Source organism: Balaenoptera acutorostrata, chromosome 20 (genome assembly GCF_949987535.1).
Source record: "Balaenoptera acutorostrata chromosome 20, mBalAcu1.1, whole genome shotgun sequence".
NCBI lineage: Eukaryota > Metazoa > Chordata > Mammalia > Artiodactyla > Balaenopteridae > Balaenoptera > Balaenoptera acutorostrata.
Genome location: NC_080083.1, coordinates 1,092,228 through 1,116,435, shown reverse-complemented (window position 1 = coordinate 1,116,435; position 24,208 = coordinate 1,092,228). Strand labels below are relative to the sequence as shown.

The window sequence follows — 24,208 nt, the reverse complement described above, 5'->3', positions numbered from 1 at the left end:
TCAAAATAGGGCAAAGACCTAAACATAAGAGCTAAAACCATAAACGTTTTAGGAGAAAACAGGGAGATCGCTTCATGACACTGGATTTAGCAATGATTTCTTGGATATGACACCAAAAGAAAAAAATAGATAAATCAGACTTAATCAAAATTGGAAACTTTTGTGCATGAAAGGACATTATCAGAAGAGGAAAACACAGCCCGCAAAATGGGAGAAAATATTTGCAAAGCATATATCTGATAAAGGATTAATTTCCAGAATATATAAATAATTTCTAGGGACTTCCCTGGTGGCGCAGTGGTTAAGAATCCGCCTGCCAGTGCAGGGGACACGGGTTCGAGCCCTGGTCCAGGAAGATCCCACATGCCACAGAGCAACTAAGCCCATGTGCCACAACTACTGAGCCTGTGCTCTAGAGCCTTTGTGCCACAACTACTGAGCGTGTGTGCCACAACTACTGAAGCCTGTGTGCCTAGAGCCCACGCTCCGCAACAAGAGAAGCCACTGCAGTGAGAGGCCTGCGCTCTGCAACAAAGAGAAGCCCCCACTCGCCGCAACTAGAGAAAGTCCGCGCGCAGCAACGAACACGCAACGCAGCCAAAAACAAACAAATAAATAAATAAAAATTAAATAAATAACTTCTACAACTCAACAACAAAAAAACGAATTTAAAAATGGACTTGAATAGACATATACCCAAAGAAGATATACAGTTGGTCAATAGCATGTGAAAAGATGCTCAGCATCACTAAGTCATTAGGAAATGCAAATCAAAACTGTGATGAGATACCAAATAACAAGGAGGTGAGGGTGTGGAGAAATTGGAATACTTGTGCACTGCTGCTGGGAGCATAAAATGGTGCAGCCGCTGTGGGAAACAGTCTGGCAGTTCCTCAAAAAGTTAAACATGGAATCACCGTATGACCACCAATCCCACTTCTAGGTATACACCCAAAAGAATGGAAGGCAGGGACTGAAACAGGTATTTGCACACCCACGCTCATGGAAGCATCGTTCACAGTAGCCAAAAGGTGGAAACAACCCATACAGATGAATAAACAAAGTGTGGTCTCTACGTGCAATGGAGTATTATTCAGCCTTAAAAAAGAAGAAAATTCTGACACCTGCTCCAACATGGATGAATCTTGAGGAAATTATGCTTCATGAAATAAGCCAGTCACAAAAAAGACAAATATTGTATGAATCCACTTATGTGAGGTACTTAGAGGGGTCAACTTCATAAAGACAGAAAGTAGAAGGGTGGGTGCCTTCTACTGAGGCAGAGGGAGGGGGATGGGAGTGAGGGTTTAATGGGGACAGAGTTTCAGTTTGGGAAGATGAATAATTTCTGGAGATGATGGTGATGACGGTTGCACAACGTGCATGTCCGTAATGCCACTGAGCTGTACATTTAAAAATGGTTAAGATGGGGGCTTCCCGGGTGGCGCAGTGGTAGAGAGTCTGCCTGCCAATGCAGGAGACAAGGGTTCGAGCCCTGGTCTGGGAAGATCCCACATGCCGCGGAGCAACTGGGCCCGTGAGCCACAGCTGCTGAGCCTGCGCGTCTGGAGCCTGTGCTCCGCAGTGGGAGAGGCCGCGATAGTGAGAGGCCCGCGCACCGCGATGAAGAGTGGCCCCTGCTTGCAGCAACTGGAGAGGGCCCTCGCACAGAAACGGGGACCGAACACAGCCATAAATAAATAAATATTAAAACAAAACAAAACTTGATTCTAGGGCTGAGCAGGAATTATACAAGATGAATCTAGGGCATCCTGTAGTGCCAGAAAGTAAGAACATGCTCAAAAAAATCAACAATGATAGGCTTATGTCAAAGGGCCACGGGAGCCAAATTAAAGGGCTCCTACTGGCCAAAGCTGGAAAAATTTGAAAAAAAAAAAAAAAGGTTAAGATGGTAATTTTTATGTTATGTATATTTTACCACAATAAAAAAAAAATCACGGGGGACTTCCCCGGTGGTCCAGTAGTTAAGACTCCGAGCTCCCAGTGCAGGGGGCCCGGGTTCAATCCCTGGTCGGGGGACTAGATTCCACATGCCGCAACTAAGAGTCCGCGTGCCACAACTAAAGATCCCGCGTGCCACGGCTAAGATCGCATGTGCTGCAACTAAGACCCGGCACAGCCAAATAAATAAATAAATGTTATTTTAAAAATCACCAAAAAAGAAGAAAAGAAAACATAGGCCAATGTACTGTCAGAGTGGGGCAGGGGACTGGGGGAATCAGAGATCACTGGGACCTGTTACCTCATTTGGCAGGAAACAACACCTAGAGAACGAACCAGAGAAGAAAAGGGAAGCAGAGTCCAGGAGCTCAGGGTTAACGTGGCAGAGCCAGGACTGGAGCCAGGGTCCTCGAGCTGCAGGGCAGGGACTCGGTCTGTCTTGCCTCCTGCTGTGTCCCTGTGCCCAGCCCTCGGTGGCTGTTAGCTGGAGGGCTGTGTCTCGTTCCTTCCCCGGGGCGGGACCCCCAGCCCCCTGGCGCTGTTGGAACACGTCTGTCCCTGCCTCGTGCCCACAGGTTCTGATGGGAAGGCACAGGGCGGGACCCAGGCAGGAGTGTCTCACCTGCAGCCAAGGTTGGAAGCAAGTTCTCCATCACCACCACCCCCCTGCCCTCTCCAGCTGCGGGGTTGGGGAGAGGGGCTTACCCAGTCCCTGAGGACTTCACACCAGCTCTGGCTGGTTCTTCCTGGCTTGGCTTGTCCTGTGTGCCCTGCTTACAGGGGCTTGCCGTGGTCTGTCACAGTTGGTGGGCAGGGGCGGGGTTGCCACTCACTTCCCCGTGGCCCCGTGGCACTAGGGCCCAGGGATCGGGGCCCCAGTGCTGTGGCTGGACTGGGTCACGACTGGCCTTCTCCCTGTCCCTGCCCGCAGGTCAAGGATGGTGCAGGGCACTTCTCAGGCTGCCAATCTCAAGTACATGGCATGGGGACCACGGGGTTTTATTTTGCCTTAAAGTTACAGAGGAAGCTGCCTCTGTAGTCTGCAGGCTGATCAGATGTACTTTATCTGCCTTTTAAGAGGGGTGAGGGAGGAGTGGGGCCTGCTGGCGTAGAAAAGGACATCCCATAAAGCAGGGGTGAGGCTCTCCAGTGGAAGAGGACCAGCTGCAATTAACATTCACAAAGCAGGTTAGGAATCTGGAGGAAGAGGCCGCCGTGGCTCTGAGTACAGTGTTGGGGTTGATTTTTCTTTCCCCCTGGCTGGCCTGTGCCCACCTGCCCCACTAGCATGTAGCATTCCCCCTGGCTGGCCTGTGCCCACCTGCCCCACTAGCATGTAGCATTCCCCCTGGCTGGCCTGTGCCCACCTGCCCCACTAGCATGTAGCATTCCCCCTGGCTGGCCTGTGCCCACCTGCCCCACTAGCATGTAGCAATCCCCCTGGCTGGCCTGTGCCCACCTGCCCCACTAGCATGTAGCATTCCCCCTGGCTGGCCTGTGCCCACCTGCCCCACTAGCATGTAGCAATCCGGAATCCAGAAGGCTGCTTCCGTCACTGGTGCGTATCATCAGATGAGCTTCCTGCCCACCCAGACCCCCTTTCCTCCTTTCTCCACACCGGGCACGAAGCAACCCGGAGCGCTGTTTCTTTGCGCCGGCACCTCTGGTCTCCTTCTCACACTCTTGATTGTTGGGGAGGTAGAAAATTTGGCTGTTTTTTCCTCCGTTCTCACCAAAAGGATGTTGCTGAATGCAAAAATGCTAATCCAGCCCTCTTCTGCCTTCTGGTGCTGGCTGCTTCTGAAGTTGCTCCATTTCACGTCAGAGTGTGGACGTCCGCAGCCAAGAAACCAAGCCACTGGGTCTGGAGGCTCCTTGCAGCAGGACCGCCTGCGATTTCCCACTGCGTGGGAGGTGTGAGGGGTGGGCTGCTGGAGAAAAGCCGTGCTGGGAGAGGGCACTGTCATGGCTGGCAGGGTCGAGCGGCCCCCGACCAGGTGTCAAACCCGTGCCCCCTGCAGTGGAAGCGTGGAGACTTAACCACTGGACTGCTAGGGAAGTCCCAGGGTTGACCTTCAGGCACCCTGGCCCCCAGCCCACACCAGGCAGGAGGCGGCCTTTTCTGAATGGAGAAAATGCCATGGCAACAGCGTCAGGATGACATAACTCCTTTACGCTGAAGGTTTAATGGGAGCTGTGTCTGCCCCGGCTCAGCCCAGCCCTGTCCAGCCCTGCCCTGCCCTGCCCGGGCCTGCTCAGCCCCTGGTCATTAGCATATCACCGGGGACCTCTAAAAGGTCAGCCCTTTGCAGCCCGGGTCACTGGTGCTTTGATCTTTCTCCATCCCAAGGGCTAGCTGGCGGGAACGACTTGGCCCTTGCCCCCTGGAGCATTGTGTTTCTGCTGTTGCGCCAGGATTTATCTTCTGTTTTGACAATTTACGTGATAAAAGAAATGAGCCTGAACTTTGCATCCTCTGGCCTGGGGACAGGACGGAGGGAGGGAGTCCGTGGTAGTGGCCACGGCTGCAGGGCAATCACATCCAACTCAGTTCTGTTGCTGGGGGGAATTCTTTTATGAGGAGAGGAAAGCGAGAACTGATTTGAGCTCCTTTGTCAGCCGTACCTCCTTCATCTGTCTCAGCCAAGCCAAATACCCACAGCTGTATTTCTGTGGCATTTCCAGCAAAATGAAAAGAAAGAAGCATTTTTGGGGGTTGGTTCTTTATAATCAAAAGGAGTATCTATCTTTTAGCTTGAAAACTCAGAACCCCGGTAATTGAATAGAAAGCGCTGACCCCGAGGATGGGTTCTCATGCCTTTGACCCCCTTCCCGGTGCTGGTGGAGGAGGGAGGAGGAGGGGCAGGTTCATGGACTCTGCTGCTACCCCGAACTTGGATGTGAGGTTCATTGATTGAACGTTTCCTCTGTTAAGCCTCCAAGACAGTGTCCCCGTGGCCCCGCCACGGTGCCACTGCCGCTCTCTCTTCCCGAGTCTGTGCCGCGGCCCATGCTGTGACCAGACAGACCACCGGCGGAGGGCGGCCCCTTGGCCAGCTGGCCTGTCCCTTCGCTGGCTCCGAAGGGTTGCAGGCAGGGCAGCTTTATTAAGAGGCCGCTGGGTTTGTGGCCGCAGACAGCCCTGCTGTGTGACCCCGGGGGGGGGTCCCCTCCTCTGGGCGTGGACACCTTGAAGGGGAAGGCCCTTCAGAGAGCGGAGCGGGGGGCAAGGGTCGTCCCGACGCTGCCTCGTGCTGCCCTTGCCTTGAGCAGCCTCCGCCCTCGGTCTTCCCTTCTCTAGACTGGACGGTGCTTTGGCCGTTCCTCCTGCGTGCCTGCCCCCGCTCTCCCCCATCAAATGCTCCTGCCAGGCAGCACCGTGGGCTCTGGTGGTTGAGGCCCCATCCCCCGCCCAGCCCACCGCACGGACGGGCTCCTCAGGGGCGACTCTCACCGCTTGGGGGCGGGTTCGCTCCTTCGCGGGTAGGGAGTCTTTGGGTGCCCAGGGTGACGAATAAAGGGGGTGAAAAGGTTGGGGATATAGCCTTTTTGGTAAAAATTAAAGCAGTGAGGCTTTTCCCACGCAGACTGAAGGCTGTCGCACGGATGTTTGGAGCAGCAGCTGTTTGGAGTGTGTGCTCACCGCTTGTAAGGACAGCCTTCGTTTGGGCGTGTGAGTTCCAGGGTGTTGTGTACATAACGAGCGTCCCTTCTCCGCAGCTGCCTCCAGTAAAACAAGGCCACTACCAACACGTACAGAGGTCGTGGGGTTTTTATGGAGCGTCAGTGGAAGTGCGGGTTGTTTGAAGCTTTTGTTGAAAGGGTGGTGATGGTCTCCCTCTCGAGAATTGTGCAGTTAGGATGGGGCAGGCTTGGAATTCAGCTAAGATCCCAACGTTGGGTCCAAACTCGCCTGTGCTAACTGCTGAGGCCATATCAGCAAATGCCTAGGCGTTAGAGACAGACAGACAGACCTGAGACCGGATGTCAGTGCCACCAGCTCAGCTATGTGATCCCGGCCAAGGACCCCACCTCTGAGCCTCACTTCCTTTCTAAATGTGGGAGACAATCATGCCTACCTTAGGGGGATTTTTTTTTTTTAATTTTTTTTTTTTTTTAATACTTTATTTATTTTATTTATTTATTTATGACTGTGTTGGGTCTCAGTTTTCGTGTGAGGGCTTTCTCTAGTTGCGGCAAGTGGGGGCCACTCTTCATCGCAGTGCGGGGGCCGCTCTTCATCGCGGTGCGCGGGCCTTTCACTATCGCAGCCCCTCCCGTCGCGGGGCACAGGCTCCAGACGCGCAGGCTCAGTAGTTGTGGCTCACGGGCCCAGCTGCTCCGTGGCATGTGGGATCTTCCCAGACCAGGGCTCGAACCCGTGTCCCCTGCATTGGCAGGCAGATTCTCAACCACTGCACCACCAGGGAAGCCCCTTTTTTAATTTTTAATTGTGTTAAAACACACATAACGAAATTGGCCATCTTCACCATTTTTAAGTGTTAAATACATTCACACTGTCGTGCAACCACTCTCTAGAGCTTTTTCGTCTTGCAAAACTGAAGCTCTGTCCCCATTCAACAGCAACTCACCACCTCCTTCCTCCAGCCTCTGGCACCCACCATTCTACTTTCTCTCTATGAATTTGACTACTTTAGGAAGCTCAAATAAGTGGAATCATACAGTATTTATCTTCTTGTGTCTGGCTTATTTCACTCAGCATAATATCCTTGAGGTTCTATTCATGTTGGAGCAGGTGTCAGAATTTCCTTCCTTTTTAAGGCTGAATAATATTCCATTTTGTGAACCTACCACATTTTGTTTATCCATCATCTGTGGCTGGACACCTGGGTTGCTTCCTGGCTGTTGTGAATAATGCTGCTGTGAACATGAGTGTGAAAATATCTCTTTGAGATCCTACTTTCAACTCTTTTGGGTGTATACCCAAAAGTGGAATTTCTGGATCATATGGTAGTTCTCTTTTTGATAATTTGAGGACCTGCCATATTTCTTATAAGGGCTATATCATTTTCCATTCCCACCAACAGTGCACAAGCAGTTTCTCCACATCCTCTCCAGCACTTGTTATTTTCTGGTTTTTTAAAAAAAAAAATATATATATATATATATATATTTTTTTTTTTATGGCTGCACTGGATCTTCGTTGTGGCACGAGGGATCTTTTACTTGCGGCATGTGGGCTTCTTAGTTGTGTCACGCATGTGGGATCTAGTTCCCCCACCAGGGATCGAACCTGGGCCCCCTGCATTGGGAGCGCAGAGTCTTACCCATTGGACCACCAGGGGAGTCCCTGTTTTCTGTGTTTTTTTTTTTTTTTTTTTTTTTTTTTTTAAACAGTAATGACATATTCTTTTTTTTTTTTTAATTTTTATAGCTACTTTATTTATTTATTTATTTATTTATTTTTGGCTGTGTTGGGTCCTCGGTTCGTGCGAGGGCTTTCTCCGGTTACGGCAAGTGGGGGCCACTCTTCATCGCGGTGCGGGGACCGCTCTTCATCGCGGTGCGCGGGCCTCTCACCATCGCGGCCCCTCCCGCCGCGGGGCACAGGCTCCAGACGCGCAGGCTCAGCAGCTGTGGCTCACGGGCCCAGCCGCTCCGCGGCATGTGGGATCTTCCTGGACCAGGGCTCGAACCCGTGTCCCCCGCATTAGCAGGCAGATTCTCAACCACTGCGCCACCAGGGAAGCCCCTTCTGTGTTTTTTGATAGCACCCATCCTAGTGGGTGTGAGGTGGTATCTCATTGTTGTTTTGATTTGCATTTCCCTAATGACTAGTGATATTTAACACTTCTTTTTTCATGGACTTTTTGGCCATTTGTATATCTTTTTTGGAGAAATGTCTGTTCAGGTCTTCTTTATTTATTCTAAAGGATACTAACTCCTCCTCAGATTCGCAAATATTTTCTAACATTCCGTAGGTTACTCCGTTTTTATCTGTTGATTGTGTCCTTTAATGCACAGAAAGTTTTAAATTTTTGTGCAGTCCAGTTTATCTATTTTTTTTTCTGTTGCCTGTGCTTTTGGTGTCACATCCATGAGTGAAATCATTGCCACACCCGATGTCATGAAGCCTTTCCCCTGCGTTTTCTTGTAAGAGTTCTAGCTCATGGGAGTTTGGTGAACGAAGGGCAGCGTTAGGAGTCAGCCCTCGGCCCCCCTCCCAGGTATTCTCGTGGGAGCAGCACCCAGAGCTGCTGTCGGCTCAGCCCGTCTGCTTGGTGGGAGAGTGGGGTGGGTCCGGGTCCCTCCTCTTTCCTGCCAGGGTCCTTATTGCAGGAGAAGTGTAAGCCAGTTTTCTTTCTGAATTTGCAGAAAAGGCTACAGACGGCTCCCTACAGAGCGAGGACTGGACGTTGAACATGGAGATCTGCGACATCATCAACGAGACGGAGGAAGGGTGCGTGTCCCCCGCCCGGGGCAGGCGGGTGGCGGGCCACTCGAGTCGGTCTGTGTCCAGCCTGTTGCCCTGACATCTGACAAGTGGTGCTCCTCATTCCCTCACCCCTCCGTCCACTGCCTGCCCGCCCGCCCGCTCAGAGTCAGAGCAGTGACCGCCTCTTTCAATCACAAGGGGAATGACGTTGCTCGGCTTCTGGGTCCCCTGCAGCCCGATCCCCACCTCCTCCCGCCCTCCGCAGCCCTGGGGACTGGCTGGAGCCCCAGGAGGGAGAGGCCCCCGGGGTGTGTAGTGGGAGGCGGGGCGCGGGGAAGGCTTGGGAGGCCCAGGCCCCCCAACCCCTGCGCTGCTGGGCCTGTTCTTGCTGCTGTATTTACGTCCTCTTCTGCATCACAGGTACATTCCATGTGTACTGCTTCCAAATTAGTCGGTGTGTGGCCCTCTGTCCACACCATAAAAATGGAATTTACGGTAGCCACACCCTCTTAAACCATCTCCAGACCTGGGCAGCCCTGGCCTTGGTGCTGCCCTTACTGGCCTTGCCACGTGGAGGCTGGGGACCAGCCACTGACGGTTGGCCCTGCCTTCATTCAACAAACATGTCCTGAGTGACCACCTCATGCCGGGTCCCAGAGCGAGTACTGAGGGCACAGCAGGGACGAGACAGACGGAGTCCCTCCCCTGCACCATGAGCAGGACAGTTACCACTCACCCTGCTCAGCTGGTGACACGGCTGGGGAGGAAGAGCTGGGGGTGAGTGCTTGTGAACAGGTCACCCAGGAGGGCCTGGCCCAGGTGGCTCGAGGGGCGGAGGTGTGAGGCCCAGGCCAGGGAAGGGCTTCCCAGCGCACGGTCCCAGGACAGAGGGGGTCTGTCGTGTTTGAGGGACAGCAGCGGGGCCGGGGGGCCGGGATCCAGGCAGGGACCCTGGCTTCCACTTGGTCTGAGGTTCATCTTATTTATTTATTTTTAAAGATTTATTTATGATTTATTTATTTATTTAATTTATTTTTGGCTGCATCAAGTCTCAATTGAGGCATGCAGGATGTTTCCTTGTGGTGCGTGGGCTTCTCTCTAGTTGTGATGCGTGCGTTTTCTCTCCTGTGGTTGTGGTGTGGGCTCTAGTTGAGGCGGCGGGCTTAGTTGCCCCGCGGCATGTGGGATCTTAGCTCCCTGACCAGAGATCGAACCCTTGTCCCCTGCATTGTAGGGCAGATTCTTTACCACTGGACCACTAGGGAAGTCCCCATTTTATTTTTTATTTATAGTTTTTTTTTTTTTTGATTTATCTGGCTCCGCCAGGTCTTTTTTTTTTTTTTTTTTTTAATTTATTTATTTATTTATTTATTTTTTATGGCTGTGTTGGGTCTTCGTTTCTGTGCAAGGGCTTTCTCTAGTTGTGGCAAGCGGGGGCCACTCTTCATCGCGGTGCGCGGGCCTCTCACTATCGCGGCCCCTCCCGCTGCGGAGCACAGGCTCCAGACGCACGGGCTCAGTAATTGTGGCTCACGGGCCTAGTTGCTCCACGGCATGTGGGATCTTCCCAGACCAGGGCTCGAACCCGTGTCCCCTGCATTGGCAGGCAGATTCTCACCCACTGCGCCACCAGGGAAGCCCTCCGCCAGGTCTTAATTGCAGCACTCGGGATCTTTAGCTGCAGCATGTGGACTCTTAGTTGCGGCATGCAGGATCTAGTTCCCTGACCAGGGATTGAACCTGGGTCCCCTGCATTGGGAGCATAGAGTCTTAGCCACTGGACCACCAGGGAAGTCCCTGAGGTTCATTTTAGGGACCACGCTGGCTGCCGTGCCCAGGACGGCCGGGCTGGGGCTGTCACGATCACCCTGGTGTGAAGCGATGGCAGCTTCGACCGGGGTGGCAGTAGAGGGGGTGAGAAGCCATGAGAGTCTGAGCATTTCTGAAGGCGGAGCCGGTGGAATTTGCACTGTGGACCTGAGAGGAGAGACAGGATAGATAATCCAAGGTTCGGGGCAGCTGCAACCCAAGGCCCAGCAGGCCGGGTCAGAGGTTCAGCTAAGGTTTAAGCCCTTCAGAGGCGACGCTGGCGGGAGGGGTGGAGGGCTTGGCCGCCCTGGGGGCAGCAGGTTGGGAGCCCTCTGGGAGGGGAGCTGTGGGCGACCAGCTCGGTCCTGGCAGGAGACGGGATGTGTTGGGGAGAAGGCATTTTAACCCCGCAGCCCCCGGGCTCCTTCCTGCCCGCCCCGCCCCCGGCCCCTCAGACGCTCGTGGGTCCAGCTGTCCACGTTTATTGAGCCCACGGGTGGGGCGCGGCCTCTGGAGGCCGAGGGGGGTGCTGGACGGGTGGCCGAGGCCATGGGTGCAGAGGGGAGGAAGTGGGAAGTGCGGCGGTGGAGGCGTCTGAACCAGAGGCTGGAAGGTGGCTCAGGCCGGCCGGCTGAGCTTTCCTCCGGGTCACCCGCCGGGCTGGGCGCTCCAGCTCCCTTTGCCCATGTCGCCTGCCCCTCCGTCTGCCACACCAAGCTCCTCCCTCACCCATGGACCTTCTGGCGTCTCTCTGGCCCCGCTGGTCTTTTGGTTCCGTGAACCTCCCACTCTCATGCCCAGCTTGCGGGTCCCCAGGAAGCGCGGGACGTGCACACGTGTCGCAACGGAGCGTCCTTGTCCCGTGGGGGCTGGAGCCCAGCCCCTCCCCCTGCCTTGTCGAGGGAGGGTCCTGGCCTCTGCTGTCGGCCTCTCCCTGTCCCGACGCCCCGCGGATAAGCCCCCCTTGTGTGATCCCCTCACAGCCCGTATTGTACTTGGGCTCATCACAGCTCAAACTCGCGTGTTTTGATGTGTGTGGGAGGGAGTGTCTGCCTCGCCCCCAAAGCCCCGGGCCCCGAGCTCCCTGAGGCAGGCATCTGTCTTCCTTACGGCCACGTCCCCACCACCTGGACACATTCGCGAGGTAAGAGACTAAGTGGGCAAAGTCCCTGGGGACTCACGGCCTGAGGACGAAGGGGGTCGTGACCCAGGGCGACACGGGCTGCACGAGGGAGGCCAGTGCCAGGCTGCTGGGGAGGGGCATCCAGGTGGGGTCCAGCAGCCGCCCAGGGGTCAGCGGGCAAGGTGGGTGGATGGCAGGGCAGGAGAGAGGGGCCAGGGGCCTGGGTGATCCTGGGTGGGTTCCCCTCCCGTCTCGGTCCGCTCGGGTATAAAGTGGGCCCCGGCAGTGGCTCGCTCGTGGCTTCGCTGCCCCGCCCTGTGCCCGGCCCACCCCAGCTCAGGCAGCGCCCTCCAGCCCGACAGGGCAGGGCCAGACCCTTTTAACGAGGAGGGGCTAAGGCTCCAGCACGGAGCTCTGTCTGCGCTTCCTTTATTTATTCGGAGCCCGCCTCTGGGAGACGGTCCTGCTGGGCGCCGATTCGGTGAGCTGTCCTGCAGGCCCCTCCCTGGGCCCGCCCCAACGCCCAGGCTGGGGTCGCCTCCGGCCCGGGGCCTTGCATGGCTGCCCCTCGCGCCCTGGACCCTTGGTCACCAGGCAGGAGTGCCCTGGCTAGACAGCCTCCCCAGGACGTTTTAGACCCTGTTTACCGGCCTCACCCAGCCCCGCCTAGTTAGGTGCAGCAGGCACGTGGATTTGGTAAATGCCCGTCAGGCAGTTCTGACGTGCAGCTCTGGCGAGGATCCCCTGACCTGGTCGTTTTCATGACCATCTTGGACCTTTGCCAGCTCATGGACTCTTTGTGCCCCAGCCTCTAAACTGGGGTAGCCCCGGGTAAATGCAGCGGAGCAAGGGAACAGCTGGGAGGGGGCGGCCGGGAGGAGAGGAGGTGTCCAGGGTGGGCGGGGCGCAGCAGCGCCCCCCTGGGGGGTAAGTGGGAAGCAGCTCAGAGGTGGCAGTTCTGGAACCGAAGGACAAGGTGGGCTCAGGATGACCAGAGAGAAGGTCTCTTCTGGGTCTGGGGTCCAGCTCCCGCGGCCCCGACCTCTCCCCCTGCTTGGGGCCCTTTCCTGCTCTGCTGGGCTCCAGCAGCCCACTCTCCTCTCCCAGTTTCCTGCTCTGCGTCTGATCGGCTGCTGTGCGGTTCCTCTGACAGGACTTTGATTCTGTCTCCAAGGCTGCTTCCCCGGGGAGAGAGAGAAATACTCGCTTTGGTGCTCCCCAGTGCCTCTCAAGCAGCACTTCCCCGATGGATTTTCGGTGGATTTTCACTTTCTCTCTAACGCGGGAGCCTGCGGCCTCTCTGATTTCCCGCCACCACATGCCGCCCCAACCCAGGAGCTCCGCGAGTCACGAGTGAGCAGAGCCCTGGGAGGCTCTTCCCATGTAGTGCCCCGTGGAGTTCAAGAGGAGGGATAGAGCATGCTCGGCGGGGCCTTTGAGACAGAGGAAATCAGTCCCCGCTCCTGGCCGGCGGCTGCTGACCTTCACCAGCCCCAGGCCACAAAGTCCTCGAAGCCGAGAGCCTGTCAAGTCCCGTGTTTGCAGAAATCAGCACCCCCGTTTGGGAACTGCAGCCACACTGCAAACACACCTGGCAGGGACCCCTCCCCAGGGAGCCGAGAAGTCCCGCGGGGAAGCCATGCTTCAGGTGACTCGGGCCTGTTTATTCCTTCTAGAAGCCTCGCCTTGCTTCTGTGTGTTTCTGTTGAAATTGGGCTGATTGGCAGAGCTGCTCCCCTCTCCTTCCCCAGCTCCCTCACGTACTTCTTGAGAGGATTTTTTTTTGTCTTTGTTTCTGCTCGCAGGTTTTCTCTAGTCGCGGCAGGCGGGGGCTACTCTTCTTTGCAGTGCGCGGGCTTCTCATTACGGTGACTTCTCTTGTTGTGAAGCACGGGCTCTAGAGCGCAGGCTCAGTAGTTGTGGCGCACGGGCTTAGTTGCTCCACGGCATGTGGGATCTTCCCGGACCAGGGCTCGAACCCGTGTCCCCTGCACTGGCAGGCGGATTCTTAACCACTGTGCCACCAGGGAAGTCCTGGTAAATAGATTGTATTTCCAAACTGTCGGAATAGGAGGCCCCAATTTATGAACCTTCACTTTAGGAAAGACCCAGATTATGCTGGCCTGCTGATGGGTGGGCGGCAGGAGCCCACTTGTGATAGCAGAGGGTGGGGTTCCCCAGAGCGGGCCATGGGCGCCTGGGGACCCTTAGACACGGGCACTGCGCCTAGGAGATGCCCTCAGGGGCTGGCTGGAGACCTGCCTCCCAGCGTGGCTGTGGTTTCAGGAGGCGTGTGTACTGGGAGCAGACAGCTGGCGTGACGGAGCTGTTGTCAGCTGGAGGCCCCTGCAGCTCTGCCTACAGGGCCCCCAGAAGCAGGCTCAGATCTGGTACCTAAAACACACAACTCCCAGGGTTTTGAGCAGACTGACTTCAGTTTTCTCAGGGAAAAAGGAGTTCCGCAGAGCCTAGAACCTGGACATCCAGGTCTGCACAGGGACCTGGCCGTTCTCGCCTGTGTTTCTCTGGCGGGTTCCCTCCAGTGAACCCACCAGCGGCAGGCTGGTTATTGTTCTGGGTAAATCATACTCGCACGTGATGTGGAATTCAAGAGGGCTGCAGCCTGCGACCTGGGGAACAGCCCCTCCTCCTCAGCCCTGGCGCCCTCCCCGGGGCGGCTCCCTCCAGGGTCCCCTCCTGGCAAAGATGTGTGCGCTGGGCATTCCTTGTCCTCTTGTAACTCACATGGCTGCGTCCCCTCTGCCCTGCTCTGCAGACGACGCTAGTCTGTATCTTTGGTGCGTTAAGAGTGTCTTTATTTTTCTGTGCAGCTGCATAGTACTCCGTTGTATGGATAAACACAATTCAATTCAACCTGATTCACACTGATGGACATTTCGTTTGTTTCCAGTCTTTCACATTTACAAACAGGTGGTAGCAAGTAACCTCGTGTACATGCTAGTTGGCACGAGTGGCCCTGAGTCTGTAGGCTGGGGCCCCGGTGGGATTGGCAGCATCTGCATATGTCTATTCTCCAGGCCAAAGGATGCCATTCGAGCCCTGAAGAAGCGGCTCAATGGGAACCGGAACTACCGAGAGGTGATGCTGGCGCTGACGGTGAGTGCCCCCCTGCCCTCCCCCGGGGCGGGAGAGCGTCCGGGAGCCGCAGCTGGGGGACAGCCTGGAGTGAGCGCTGCTAAGGGTAGCTGTGCCTCCTGCTGCCGCCCCAGTGTTCCCACCCTCTGAGACGGTTGAGCCAGCAGGGACGCGGCACGGGCAGTGTTGTCCGGTGCAGAAGCCCAGAGCAGAGAAGCCACAGGCCTGGGCGTGGGTCCCCGGTGGCTAGCAGCCTGCGGTGAGGCACTGAGGCCAGCTGCTTCTCTAGGGCTCAGCCTCCTCCTTGTAAAAGTGCCGACTTCCACCGAGCACCTGCCCGAGACTAGGCTAGCTCTTCAGATGTTAACTCAAATGCTTCCAGAAACCTTCCCAAATAGGTTTCCTCATCCGCTTTTACGGATGCAGAAACAGGCTCGGAGAGGCCCAGAGGTTTGCCCAGACTTCACAGCTAGTGAGGTGCTGACTGGATCATGGGATAAAAACTGAACATCGCCGCAGAGGGTCTAGGGAAAGTCAGCAAGTGACTCCTTTCAGGAAGGGACAGACCAGATTTTTGCCCATCTTTCAGATGTCAGAAAATTAAAAGGGACAACTTCAGGTGTTATTTCTGTCTTGAAATCTAACATTTTTTCAAATGTGGCAAAAACCAGGCCACGACACGCTCCTCTAATAGAAACTGTAACAGGTCACCTCCTTGGTTAGATTTATTCCTAAGTATTTATTTATTTTCATGTGGTCAGGCCTTTGCTGCAAATCCTGTGATGCCTTTGGGAGATTTGTGAAAGGTGCAGACCCATTTTTCGTCCGCTGGAGGCCCAGCCTGGCACACACTGCCCGGGCTCACGTCTACTCTCGTGGCTTCTCTGTCTTGTCCTTGAACTAACCCTGTTCATCCATCACAGTCCTCCCGCTTCCTGAGGGCCTTTTAACTTCGTATCTGCCCCCACCAAGGGGAGTTGGTCAGAGGTCTGGGGCTTCCTGCTCAAGCATTAGTGTGGTTCTGATTGCTTGGAGGCGCCGTTTGCCTACTCCGCGGGCCTTAGCTGCATTGAGGAAAATTCCCACCGTGCTTCAGGCCCAACAACCCACAGCGACAGATTTGCCTTTTTGGCAGAGCAGCCTGCAGCGGGCTTGCCAGCCGGGGGGCTCTTCCACAGCTCCTGCTCTGCCAGGCGGCCCCACTGCCTCTGTCCAGGGCATTTTAAGGACCGAATGAGGGAACGAGAGCATGGCAGAGGTTGCCTGTCGTCTGAGGCACTCACTGATCTTGGAGGAGGGTGGCCCTGCGCCTCAGGGCGGGCGGAGGCTTAGAGGAGGCTGCAGGGGGTCCCGTCCTGCTTCTGGCCTGACCAGCAATTTGTACCTACACCACTTTCTTCACCTTCTAAGCCTTTTAACTCTGAAAAAAAAAGGGGATAACAGCCTCCACTTAAAAAGGGTGAATGAGTTGTGAGGATGGAGTGAAATTACGTACGACGTGAAAGGGTCTCCCCTGGGTCAGCCATGCAGTCGCGTCCTAACATCACTGTTAGGAACTTTCTCTGTGCCCGAGCTTTGTCCAGGGAAAGCCCCGTTGTCTGACCCTAGCCCCGAGGAGTGGCTGCCTGGGGTCACCAGTGGTCAGTTAGTTTAGGCGAATGAGGACTAACAAGGCGGCCAGCAGTGTCCCCTGATGCTGGTGACATCCTTCCGTGGAGGCAGCCCCCACCAGCCAGCTGTGGCCTGGGTGCCGGCGTGGGAAGGGCCAGCTCATCGTCCAGGTGGTCAGGGGGTTTCCAGGGAGCTACGGGGTCCGGAGAGCTGCCTGCGAGGCTGGAGGGACCCTCCAGTGGGTGCTGTGAGCTCAAGGCCCCTCGCTCGTGTGGTGGGGGTCCAGGACAGTAACCCCGTGACACGTCCTCCTGCACTGGCCCGCCAGGCAGGTCTGCGCTTCAGACATGCTCACCCTAACTGCAGCCCTGCAGCGGGGCACTCGCGCCCACTTTGCAGGCGGGGAAGCTGAGCTCAGACAGACTGGCCCTGAAAGCGGACCTGAGATTCAAGCCCGCGCTGGCCATTGGTCAGAACCCACAAGCGCTGTGCTTTTCTAGTGGCCGAGGCCTGTGTAACTTATTTTTCCGGACGAGGAAGGAGGGGCAGAGTTGATTCGAATGTGGCCAAGGCCACAAACCGCATGTGGGGGTGGGAGACCCGGGTCACTGCCGGTCTCAGTTGTGGAAGCAGGGTTGTGCGGCCATGTGGGGCATTCCTCTCCTCACGACCAGGTCCAGTAACTCACCAGCAGTGCAGGCTGCTCCAGTGGCCTCCGCCCGGGAGGGCCTGCGTCCACCGGCTGTCGCCACCAACCCAGAGGCTCGTTTCCAGGGATGCTTGGTCGTTTTGACCCCGCTGAGACCCCAGTACCCTTCTCGTGTGGATCCAGTGCCGCCCGACTGCTGTGCAGGCCCAGAGACCCCAGCCAGCAAGGGGCCACCTGTGTCCTGCCGGATTGCCTCTGGAGGAGCCCGTCGGCAGGATGGTCGGCAGTGGGGAGAGGGGGCAGCGTCTCCTTGGCCCCTGGAGGTGACCTCTGTTTCCATCCCGCCCGCATCAGGTGCTGGAGACGTGCGTGAAGAACTGTGGCCACCGCTTCCACGTCCTCGTGGCCAACCGGGATTTCATCGACGGCGTCCTGGTCAAAATCATCTCTCCCAAGAGCAACCCCCCAACCATTGTGCAGGACAAGGTGCTGGCTCTCATCCAGGTGGGTCGGCGGCTCCCCTCCGCTGGTCCGTGGGGAGAGAGGAAGGCGGGGCCTCCCATTAGCAAGTCCTCACGCTTCCCCATCATTTGGAGGAAAGAATGGGTGCTTCTGGGTTTAAATGTTTGTTGAGAAACACTTGTTTTTTACCCTCATCCCGCTGAGATGACACCCTCAGCGGTGGCTCTCCTGGCCGTCGCTGGCTGTGTCCGGGTGCCTGGCCCTCGGCTGCCTATGGGGGACAGGCCTGGAGCCTAACAGAGCCACGTGCCGGGGCCACGTGCCACAGGGTGGGGCCAACTCTGGGGTCGTGGGGATGGTGTTCAGGATTCACTGAGGACGTGACAATTCTGTTGAACCCTGAGGGGTGATAAGCTGGGTGGAAAGGTCAGAGTGCAAGGGGCGTGGCAGGTAGAGAGCAGTGTGTGCAAAGGCCTGGAGCATCGAGAGCACAGGTGACACTTTGGGACGTGTTCGTTATTCACTGTCCTGTAACAAATTACCCCAAACTTAGCAGCTTAGAGCAACAGACGTTTATTACCTCCTCATTTCTGTGGACCAGGGGTTCAGAACAGCTTAGCTGGGCGGTTCTCGGGAGGGTGCAGTCAGGGTGTCGGCCGGGGCCACCTCCTCCGAAGGCTCGGCTGGGGCTGGAGGAGCCGCCTCCAGGCTGTTCCCACGTGGCCCCCCCGCCAGCGGCCCCCCCCCCCCGCCAGCAGCAGGTGTCCTAGTGTCCCACGTCCTCGCCGTCATCTTCCTCATAGCCTGTCTGACGGGTGCACAGAGGTTTTGCGTCCCGTCGGCCTTTTTAAACCCGTCTTGGAAAGAAGGTGATGTTATTTCCATGTTGAATAGGCTTTTAAAATGAAAAGTTACGGTCTGATGATCCCCTGGGCGGGCAAGGGCTGCAGCTTTTTGAAGTCTCCCGTGCCTGTGGGGACACAGGTGCTGGAGTTTGCACGGCCCCCTCGCTCCCCACCCACCGTCCCTCTGACGCCTTCCTAGAAGGCTGACCCCAGGCATCCGTGGTCCCAGGGTGGCCCACAGAGCTGGCGTTTCCAGTGCACGTTTGCCGCCGTCTGGGCCGCTGTGAAGTCAGGATGCCTGTCCCTCCCCCCTCCCCTCCACCCCTAATCCCTCCATTCAGCCAGGCAGCCGCGTCCTCTGGCTGCCCTCCTGCCGCCCCACCTCCCCGGGCCGCTCGGAAAGACACCCCCTCGGGCTCGTGTGCTCGAGGGGCCCTACCCTTCAGGAGGCCAGCGTGCCAGATGCAGCAGGCCCTTCTGGAAGGGACAGGGCTCCCGGTGGCCCGGGAGGAGGGGGCCCATCCAGAGGGCGGGCCTCCCGTGACGTCCCCTTTGTGGGACACCCCCCCGCTCTGCGCCACCCTCAGCCCCTCCCTGGGGTTGTTCCGGGACAGAAAGGACATGGTTCTGGTGGAGGGACCTCATCCCTGCCTCCCGCACTCAGTAGAGTCTAAAAATTCTCTTTCCACTGAAGAGGGGAGCTGATGGCGGGGGGTGGGAGGGGCCGGGGGGGCCGTGTTCTCAGGAGGTGGCAGGGAGCCGGTGGCCGGGCTTGCAGCAGACTCTGTGGATGGGCAGCTCCCGAGACCCTGTCCCTGTGAGTGAGAAGCCCAGGAGCACGAGCAGGACGGGACAGCAGCCTCCTTTTGTCCAGGGAACGGAACCCACTGAAATTGGATGATTTAAAACTTGGTCGAAACTTGAGGGGTCTGGAGCAAATGGCTCATGTGTGCATAAGGTTTTAGCCCTTTCTTTGGTGTGCGATCCAGGGGAAAGGAGATCGGAATGCCTTCTTGGCCTTCCAACCCCTGACATGTGGGCACGGGCGGGCGGGGCAGGGCGTAGGGCAGAGGCGGGCGCTGTGATGCTGACCCGAAGCTCCCAGGACAGGCCCTCTGCTCTGACAGCACCCGCCCTGCCGCTCCCTGGCTTCTCGTGGGGAAGCAGACCTCCCGAGGCCGCAGCCCCCGGGGCAGGGTCGTGATTCTCAACGGGGCCAGCCGTCTAGAGGGGCTCCTGCGCTGTCACCATCACCTCAGTCCGCTGGCCGCCTGCGTGGCCATCCTCCCCTGTCCCTGCAGCAGGAAGCTTCGCATCGGTGAGGCCACGTTCGCTCTGACTTGACAAATGCTGTCTGACTGCCTCCTCTGTGCCCCCGGGAGACTCGGCGGGTGGGGGGCACAGGTGTGGGCACCGGCCCGGAAGGTGCCCGAGGCACACGGCATCTCCCGCCCTGTGCTTCCCCCCAAGGTGCCGGCGTCAGGGGCGTGGTCAGGAGAGAGCACTGCCGTGGACACAGACTCTGCCAGCAGCCCCGCACCCAGACTGCACAGGGGCCCCGCGCAGGACGGGGGCGGTTAGCCAGGACTGCTTGGTTGGTTAAATAGCAGATGCCAACCCCAGCTGCCTAGGCGAAGAGCAGTGCCGGTCATGACAAGGCAGGCTCCGCAGAACCCCGGGGTGACGGCCAGGGAGGGGACAGACCTTCTCCTGAGTGTCCGCGCCGTCCCCGCAGGCAGGCTCTCCCTGCTCCCTGGTCCGGGCTGGCATGTGGGTGCGACCCAGGGCCCACATCTACCCAAAGAGCAGCCCAGCCCTCCGAGGGCCCCGGGCCAGGCTCCTGGAGCAGGAGACCTGACTGGTCAGCTGGTGCGAACCCCCTGCGGGGCCGTCCACGGGGCCTGCTGATGGCTGCTGGGCAGGTGCCCAAGAAGTGTCCGCCGACTGGAGAGCACAGTCGTGGTCTTCTTATGTCAGACCTGGTGGGGGTGGAAGGCGGCATAAGTTAAAAGGTCTCCCCTGGAGCTGTTGTCCTCCCGCAGCAACGAAGGCCGGAGGCGGCTCCAGGAGGAGCTGACTGCCGCGCCTGCTTCTCCCCGCCTCCCCGCGGGCTGTGAAACGCGCCCCCCACCAGCGTCCGGGAGGAAGTGTGACCACGAGGGGCTGTCCTGATGCGGGGACAAGTCCCTGCACGTGCAGGTTGGATGAGCGGGCCCCGGGAGGCCAGGCTCACGGCAGTGTTTGTGGTCAGTGAGATGCAGCGGCCGAACTGAACGAGGCTTTTTGGAAACTGCTCTCTTGGTCAGAGATGGGGGGAAGCAGCTGGGCCCTGAGACAGCGACAGAGCTGCCGACAGGACGGCTTTCCTCCTCCTCTGGGCCCCTTCTCTGTGCCCCTTTGGAGGCACTTCTTGTTTTGATACCTTCTAAAACTTCCAAAGAACAGAATTTAAAAATAAATTTTGACTGTTCCTTGAATCAGAGACGAGCGGCAGCCTATTGAAACATGTGTTCCTTCCTCCCCGTGTTGTGTCTTACATAACGGACCCTAGTGGCCGAGCTTCCCAGCGGACTGTCCCACACGGCGCCTGTCTGCCGACGCTGTGAGTAGCGCAGGTGCTCCTGCCCTGGCCGCAGTCACCTCGCCCGTCAGATGGGCGGCCGGGCAGTGTGGACCCCGGCTCCCTGACCTACTAGGCTCAGCCTGGACCTTCATGCGCGGAGCGTGGGGGCCACGCCGCTGTCCCCACGCGTCCTGCGGGCGCGGCCTCTCCAGCCGCACGTTGCCGGGCACATCTCCAGGGCTCAGCCCCATGCTTCGGTGCGGTTGCTCCGTCTCCGCTCTAGGCTGTGCCCCACGCTGGGCTGAGTTCTGTGCTTTGCTCTCGTTCGTGCTCAGCCTGGTGGCGCTGGCAGGAAGGAGCAGCGTGGCTGGGCGGCAGCCCTGAGCGCCCCGGCGCCCCTAACAGGCCCCCTCCTCCCCTCCAGGCGTGGGCCGACGCCTTCCGGAGCAGCCCTGACCTCACGGGCGTCGTGCACGTGTACGAGGAGCTGAAGAGGAAGGGCATGGAGTTCCCCATGGCCGACCTGGACGCGCTGTCCCCGATACACACACCCCAGCGGGTGAGCCTCGGCGGCCGGCGCGTCCCCGAGGGCCTGTTGCAGAGACAGCCTCTGAATTATTCAGCTCATCTTCAGCCTCCTTAGGGCTCCAGGGCGTTTCTTGTTGATAACGAGCGGGTGCGGGAGAGAGACAGCTGGTGGCTGGTGGCTCAGGGACCCCCCCCCCCCAGTTTTCACCCCGACTGTGGGAGAAGGTGACAAAGGAACAGTGCGGACGCTGTCATGGAGATGGCCGCTAGGGTGGAGCCGTCCTGGGAGGGTCCCGGCACCTGCTCTCCCGAGCCCAGGCGTCTGGTGTGGGGACTGCATCTCCCCAGGGCGGCCCGAGCAGCCCCACCTCCACATCAGCAACGCCGAGGGGCTGGCGGGGTCCCTGCTCCTGGGTTTTTCAACGGGACAAGTCAAATGGATCTAAAATTTACTTTGGGCTGTGAGTGGTCACCCTCGACTCCCGCCAGCCTTGGGATGCAAAGCCCCAGGAGGGCCCGCTGAGGGCGCTCCCACATGCTGGCGGCTTCAGGAGGGAAGGTGCCCAGGCAACGCCGCCCTTCCTCTTCGGGGGCAGCCAGGCCCTGTCCTGCCCCGGGAGAGCCGGAGGCTCAGGATCTGGGAGAGGCGCCCACCCCAGCTCCCTCTGCCACGGCCTCGTTTGTCCATCTCTGAGGGACAGTGCCGTGCAGGCCTCCCGCCTGGGCACAGCTCACGTTCAAGGGGCCACGAGGGGCCCAGAGGGAAGCACGAGGACTTGGGCTTTCCTAGCGTTTCTCTCACGTGATCCCTCCAAGCCACTTGCTACACTTCGTGGAGTAAACAAGCCTGTTTTATTCTCCGAATTGTGACGCAGAGCAGTGTGCTGGTTCCTGTAGTTACGAAGAACGTTCAGTAAATTGCATCATTACTCTTTATATTAGTCCACTTGTAAAGGCCAAAACGTAACCTTCTGGTGCCAAACGGGGGTTCCTGGTTAGAAAACTTACTAGCAGGCCCTCCCCTCCGATCCCGAGGTGGTCCTGACGGTGGGAGGGTGGCCAGAGCCCTCACAGGCTGTGCTGGGGGCTGCCTCTCTGGCCCACCTCGGTGTCTGTGAGGTTCATGGAGGGAGGAGAGGTGGGGGGGGTGGCGGGGGCAGTGCCAGGCCACTGCCCAGGCGGCCCAGGCGGACAGAAGGCTTTGTCGTTGCCGTGCAGAGCGTCCCGGAGGTGGACCCAGCCACCACCATGCCCAGATCCCAGTCGCAGCCGAGGACGAGCAGCGGTTCCTCCTCCGCGCCGCAGGCCCCGGCTCTGAGCGCTGCGGGCCCCATCACGGCCAATTCAGAGCAGGTACGTGCACGCTTTGGGGCCACAGGCGCACCGGCCGCTGCCCTCGGTCTCCCAGGAGACAGAGGAGACCTCCCCAGATGGGCCCTGTGAAGGGTGTCGGCGACACGGGTGCAAGTGCCCGGCCCTCCTGAGGGCGTGCTGTCGAGGGCGGTGGTCACTCGAGGTGGGAGGTGGGGGGCTCGGGGCACAGCAGGTGGGCGGTTTGGAGGATGGGGCGGCGCGGGGGCGGGGCTGGCGAGAATCACAGCGGGAGGTGAGGCCAAAAGCCCAGGACCAGAGCGAGCGGAGTTGTGAAGGGCCTCGGGTGTCCCTCAGAGAGGTTTAGACTTATCCTGCGAGAAGGCAGCCTGGGCCAGGGCGGAGCCTGCAGGAAGGACCAAGTCCTGCTGTGTCCCGAGCAACGCCCAGTCTCCCCGAGTTATTTCCTGGGGAGCTAATGCTGCCTTAATGCCAACCTGGATTCTTTTGGAGGAGTCTGGAGACGAGTCTTTAGATGAATCTATAGAATTTCCATTAGTTAAAAAGTGAGTATTGGTCAGACTTGAAAGAAAATCTATCCACTGTTTCTGTTTTTTAAATTGTCATTTATTATTTGTGACAGTGTCATTGTTATGGAACCTCATGTAAACAGCGGGCTCAAGCGATTGTGTCCGGTTAGCAGAGTGTGTGCTCGTTTCCGCTCTGGGGGCCCCGAGGAGGGGGCGGCCAGGCAGGTGGGGGGCTGGGATCGGACAGGCCTGGGCTCAGCCCGCCGCTCCCGGTGAGGCCGCAGCCGGCTCGCTTAACCTCGCTCTCCTGTCAGTAGACCGGGCGGCGGTCCTTCTCTCCTGCCCGCCGGGCGTCATGGGCCGGCTGGGCAGCGGCATGAAGGCCCCTGGGACCCCCGGAGTGGGGAGGAGGTGGAGGCGGCAGCTGAAACTAGCTCTGCCCCTCCTGGGCCCCCGCCACAGCCGGCACCAGGCCTCCCAGGCGGCCCTGGGAAGAGGGAAGGCGGATGCGTTTGCAGTTGGACGGCCACCGAGACCCTCCCCTGATTGGCCGTCTGCGCCGGGGGAGCTCGGGAGCGGTCGGAAGGAGGGTCTGGGATGGGCGAGGGGACACGGGCAGGACGAGAGGGGGCCGAATGCGGTGAAGAGGGAAGGCAGACCCGACTAGGCAGTGCGGGCTGTGCCCCTGGATGGCCACGGCTGGCCTGTGAGGTCACCTTTGCACAGGTGAGGACACAGGCTCAGAGAGCTGTCCCTGCTGCGGGAGAGGCAGCCGGGTCCTGGCTCTGGGGAGCCCTGTGGGGCTGGCAGTTGGGACAGGCACCCCTGGAAGGGGAGCGGGTGGGGGAGGCACGGCTCAGGGGCCGCTGTGCTTGGAGCCTCGATTCCGGGCCAGAGCCTGCAACTGTGAGGTTCCTAGTCAAGGACCCCAGACCCGCAGGGACCTTGGGGGCCACGCTCTCCACCACGTGAAGGAGCAGAAACGGGGCCTGAGAGGCTCACTTCCCCGCGCTCCGACCCAGCACTGCCCCCGCATCCCAGGGCTCCCAGCTGCCAGCTGCCGGCGCCCCCTGTGCGCAGACGCAGACGGAGCCGGGCCGCGTCCACCTGGTGCAGGCTCACTGACCCCGTCCCCACGCCTCCCCCGGCCCCCACAGATTGCCAGGCTGCGGAGCGAACTGGACGTCGTTCGGGGAAACACAAAGGTCATGTCCGAGATGCTAACGGAGATGGTCCCTGGGCAGGAGGACTCGTCCGATCTGGAGCTGCTGCAGGTGAGGGCCTCCGGGCCAGGGACACATGGCGGGGGGGCGGGATGGGGT

At 58.4% G+C, this 24,208-nt stretch overlaps 1 protein-coding gene across 7 annotated transcripts in view; it reads left to right on the top strand.

Moving 5' to 3' along the window:
- The window catches only part of TOM1L2 (target of myb1 like 2 membrane trafficking protein), an 83,880-nt gene that overhangs the window by 36,799 nt on the left and 22,873 nt on the right, over positions 1-24,208 (top strand). For 4 of the 7 annotated variants that reach the window (XM_057535722.1, XM_057535721.1, XM_057535720.1 and 1 more), the window contains exons 2-7: positions 8,299-8,383; positions 14,330-14,408; positions 17,002-17,151; positions 20,942-21,076; positions 22,264-22,398; positions 24,044-24,160. In XM_057535722.1, the coding sequence (XP_057391705.1) occupies positions 8,299-8,383; positions 14,330-14,408; positions 17,002-17,151; positions 20,942-21,076; positions 22,264-22,398; positions 24,044-24,160 (701 nt within the window). The remainder of the gene's footprint in view (positions 1-8,298; positions 8,384-14,329; positions 14,409-17,001; positions 17,152-20,941; positions 21,077-22,263; positions 22,399-24,043; positions 24,161-24,208) is intronic. The other 3 variants (XM_057535725.1, XM_057535724.1, XM_057535723.1) reach the window with 1 other exon arrangement.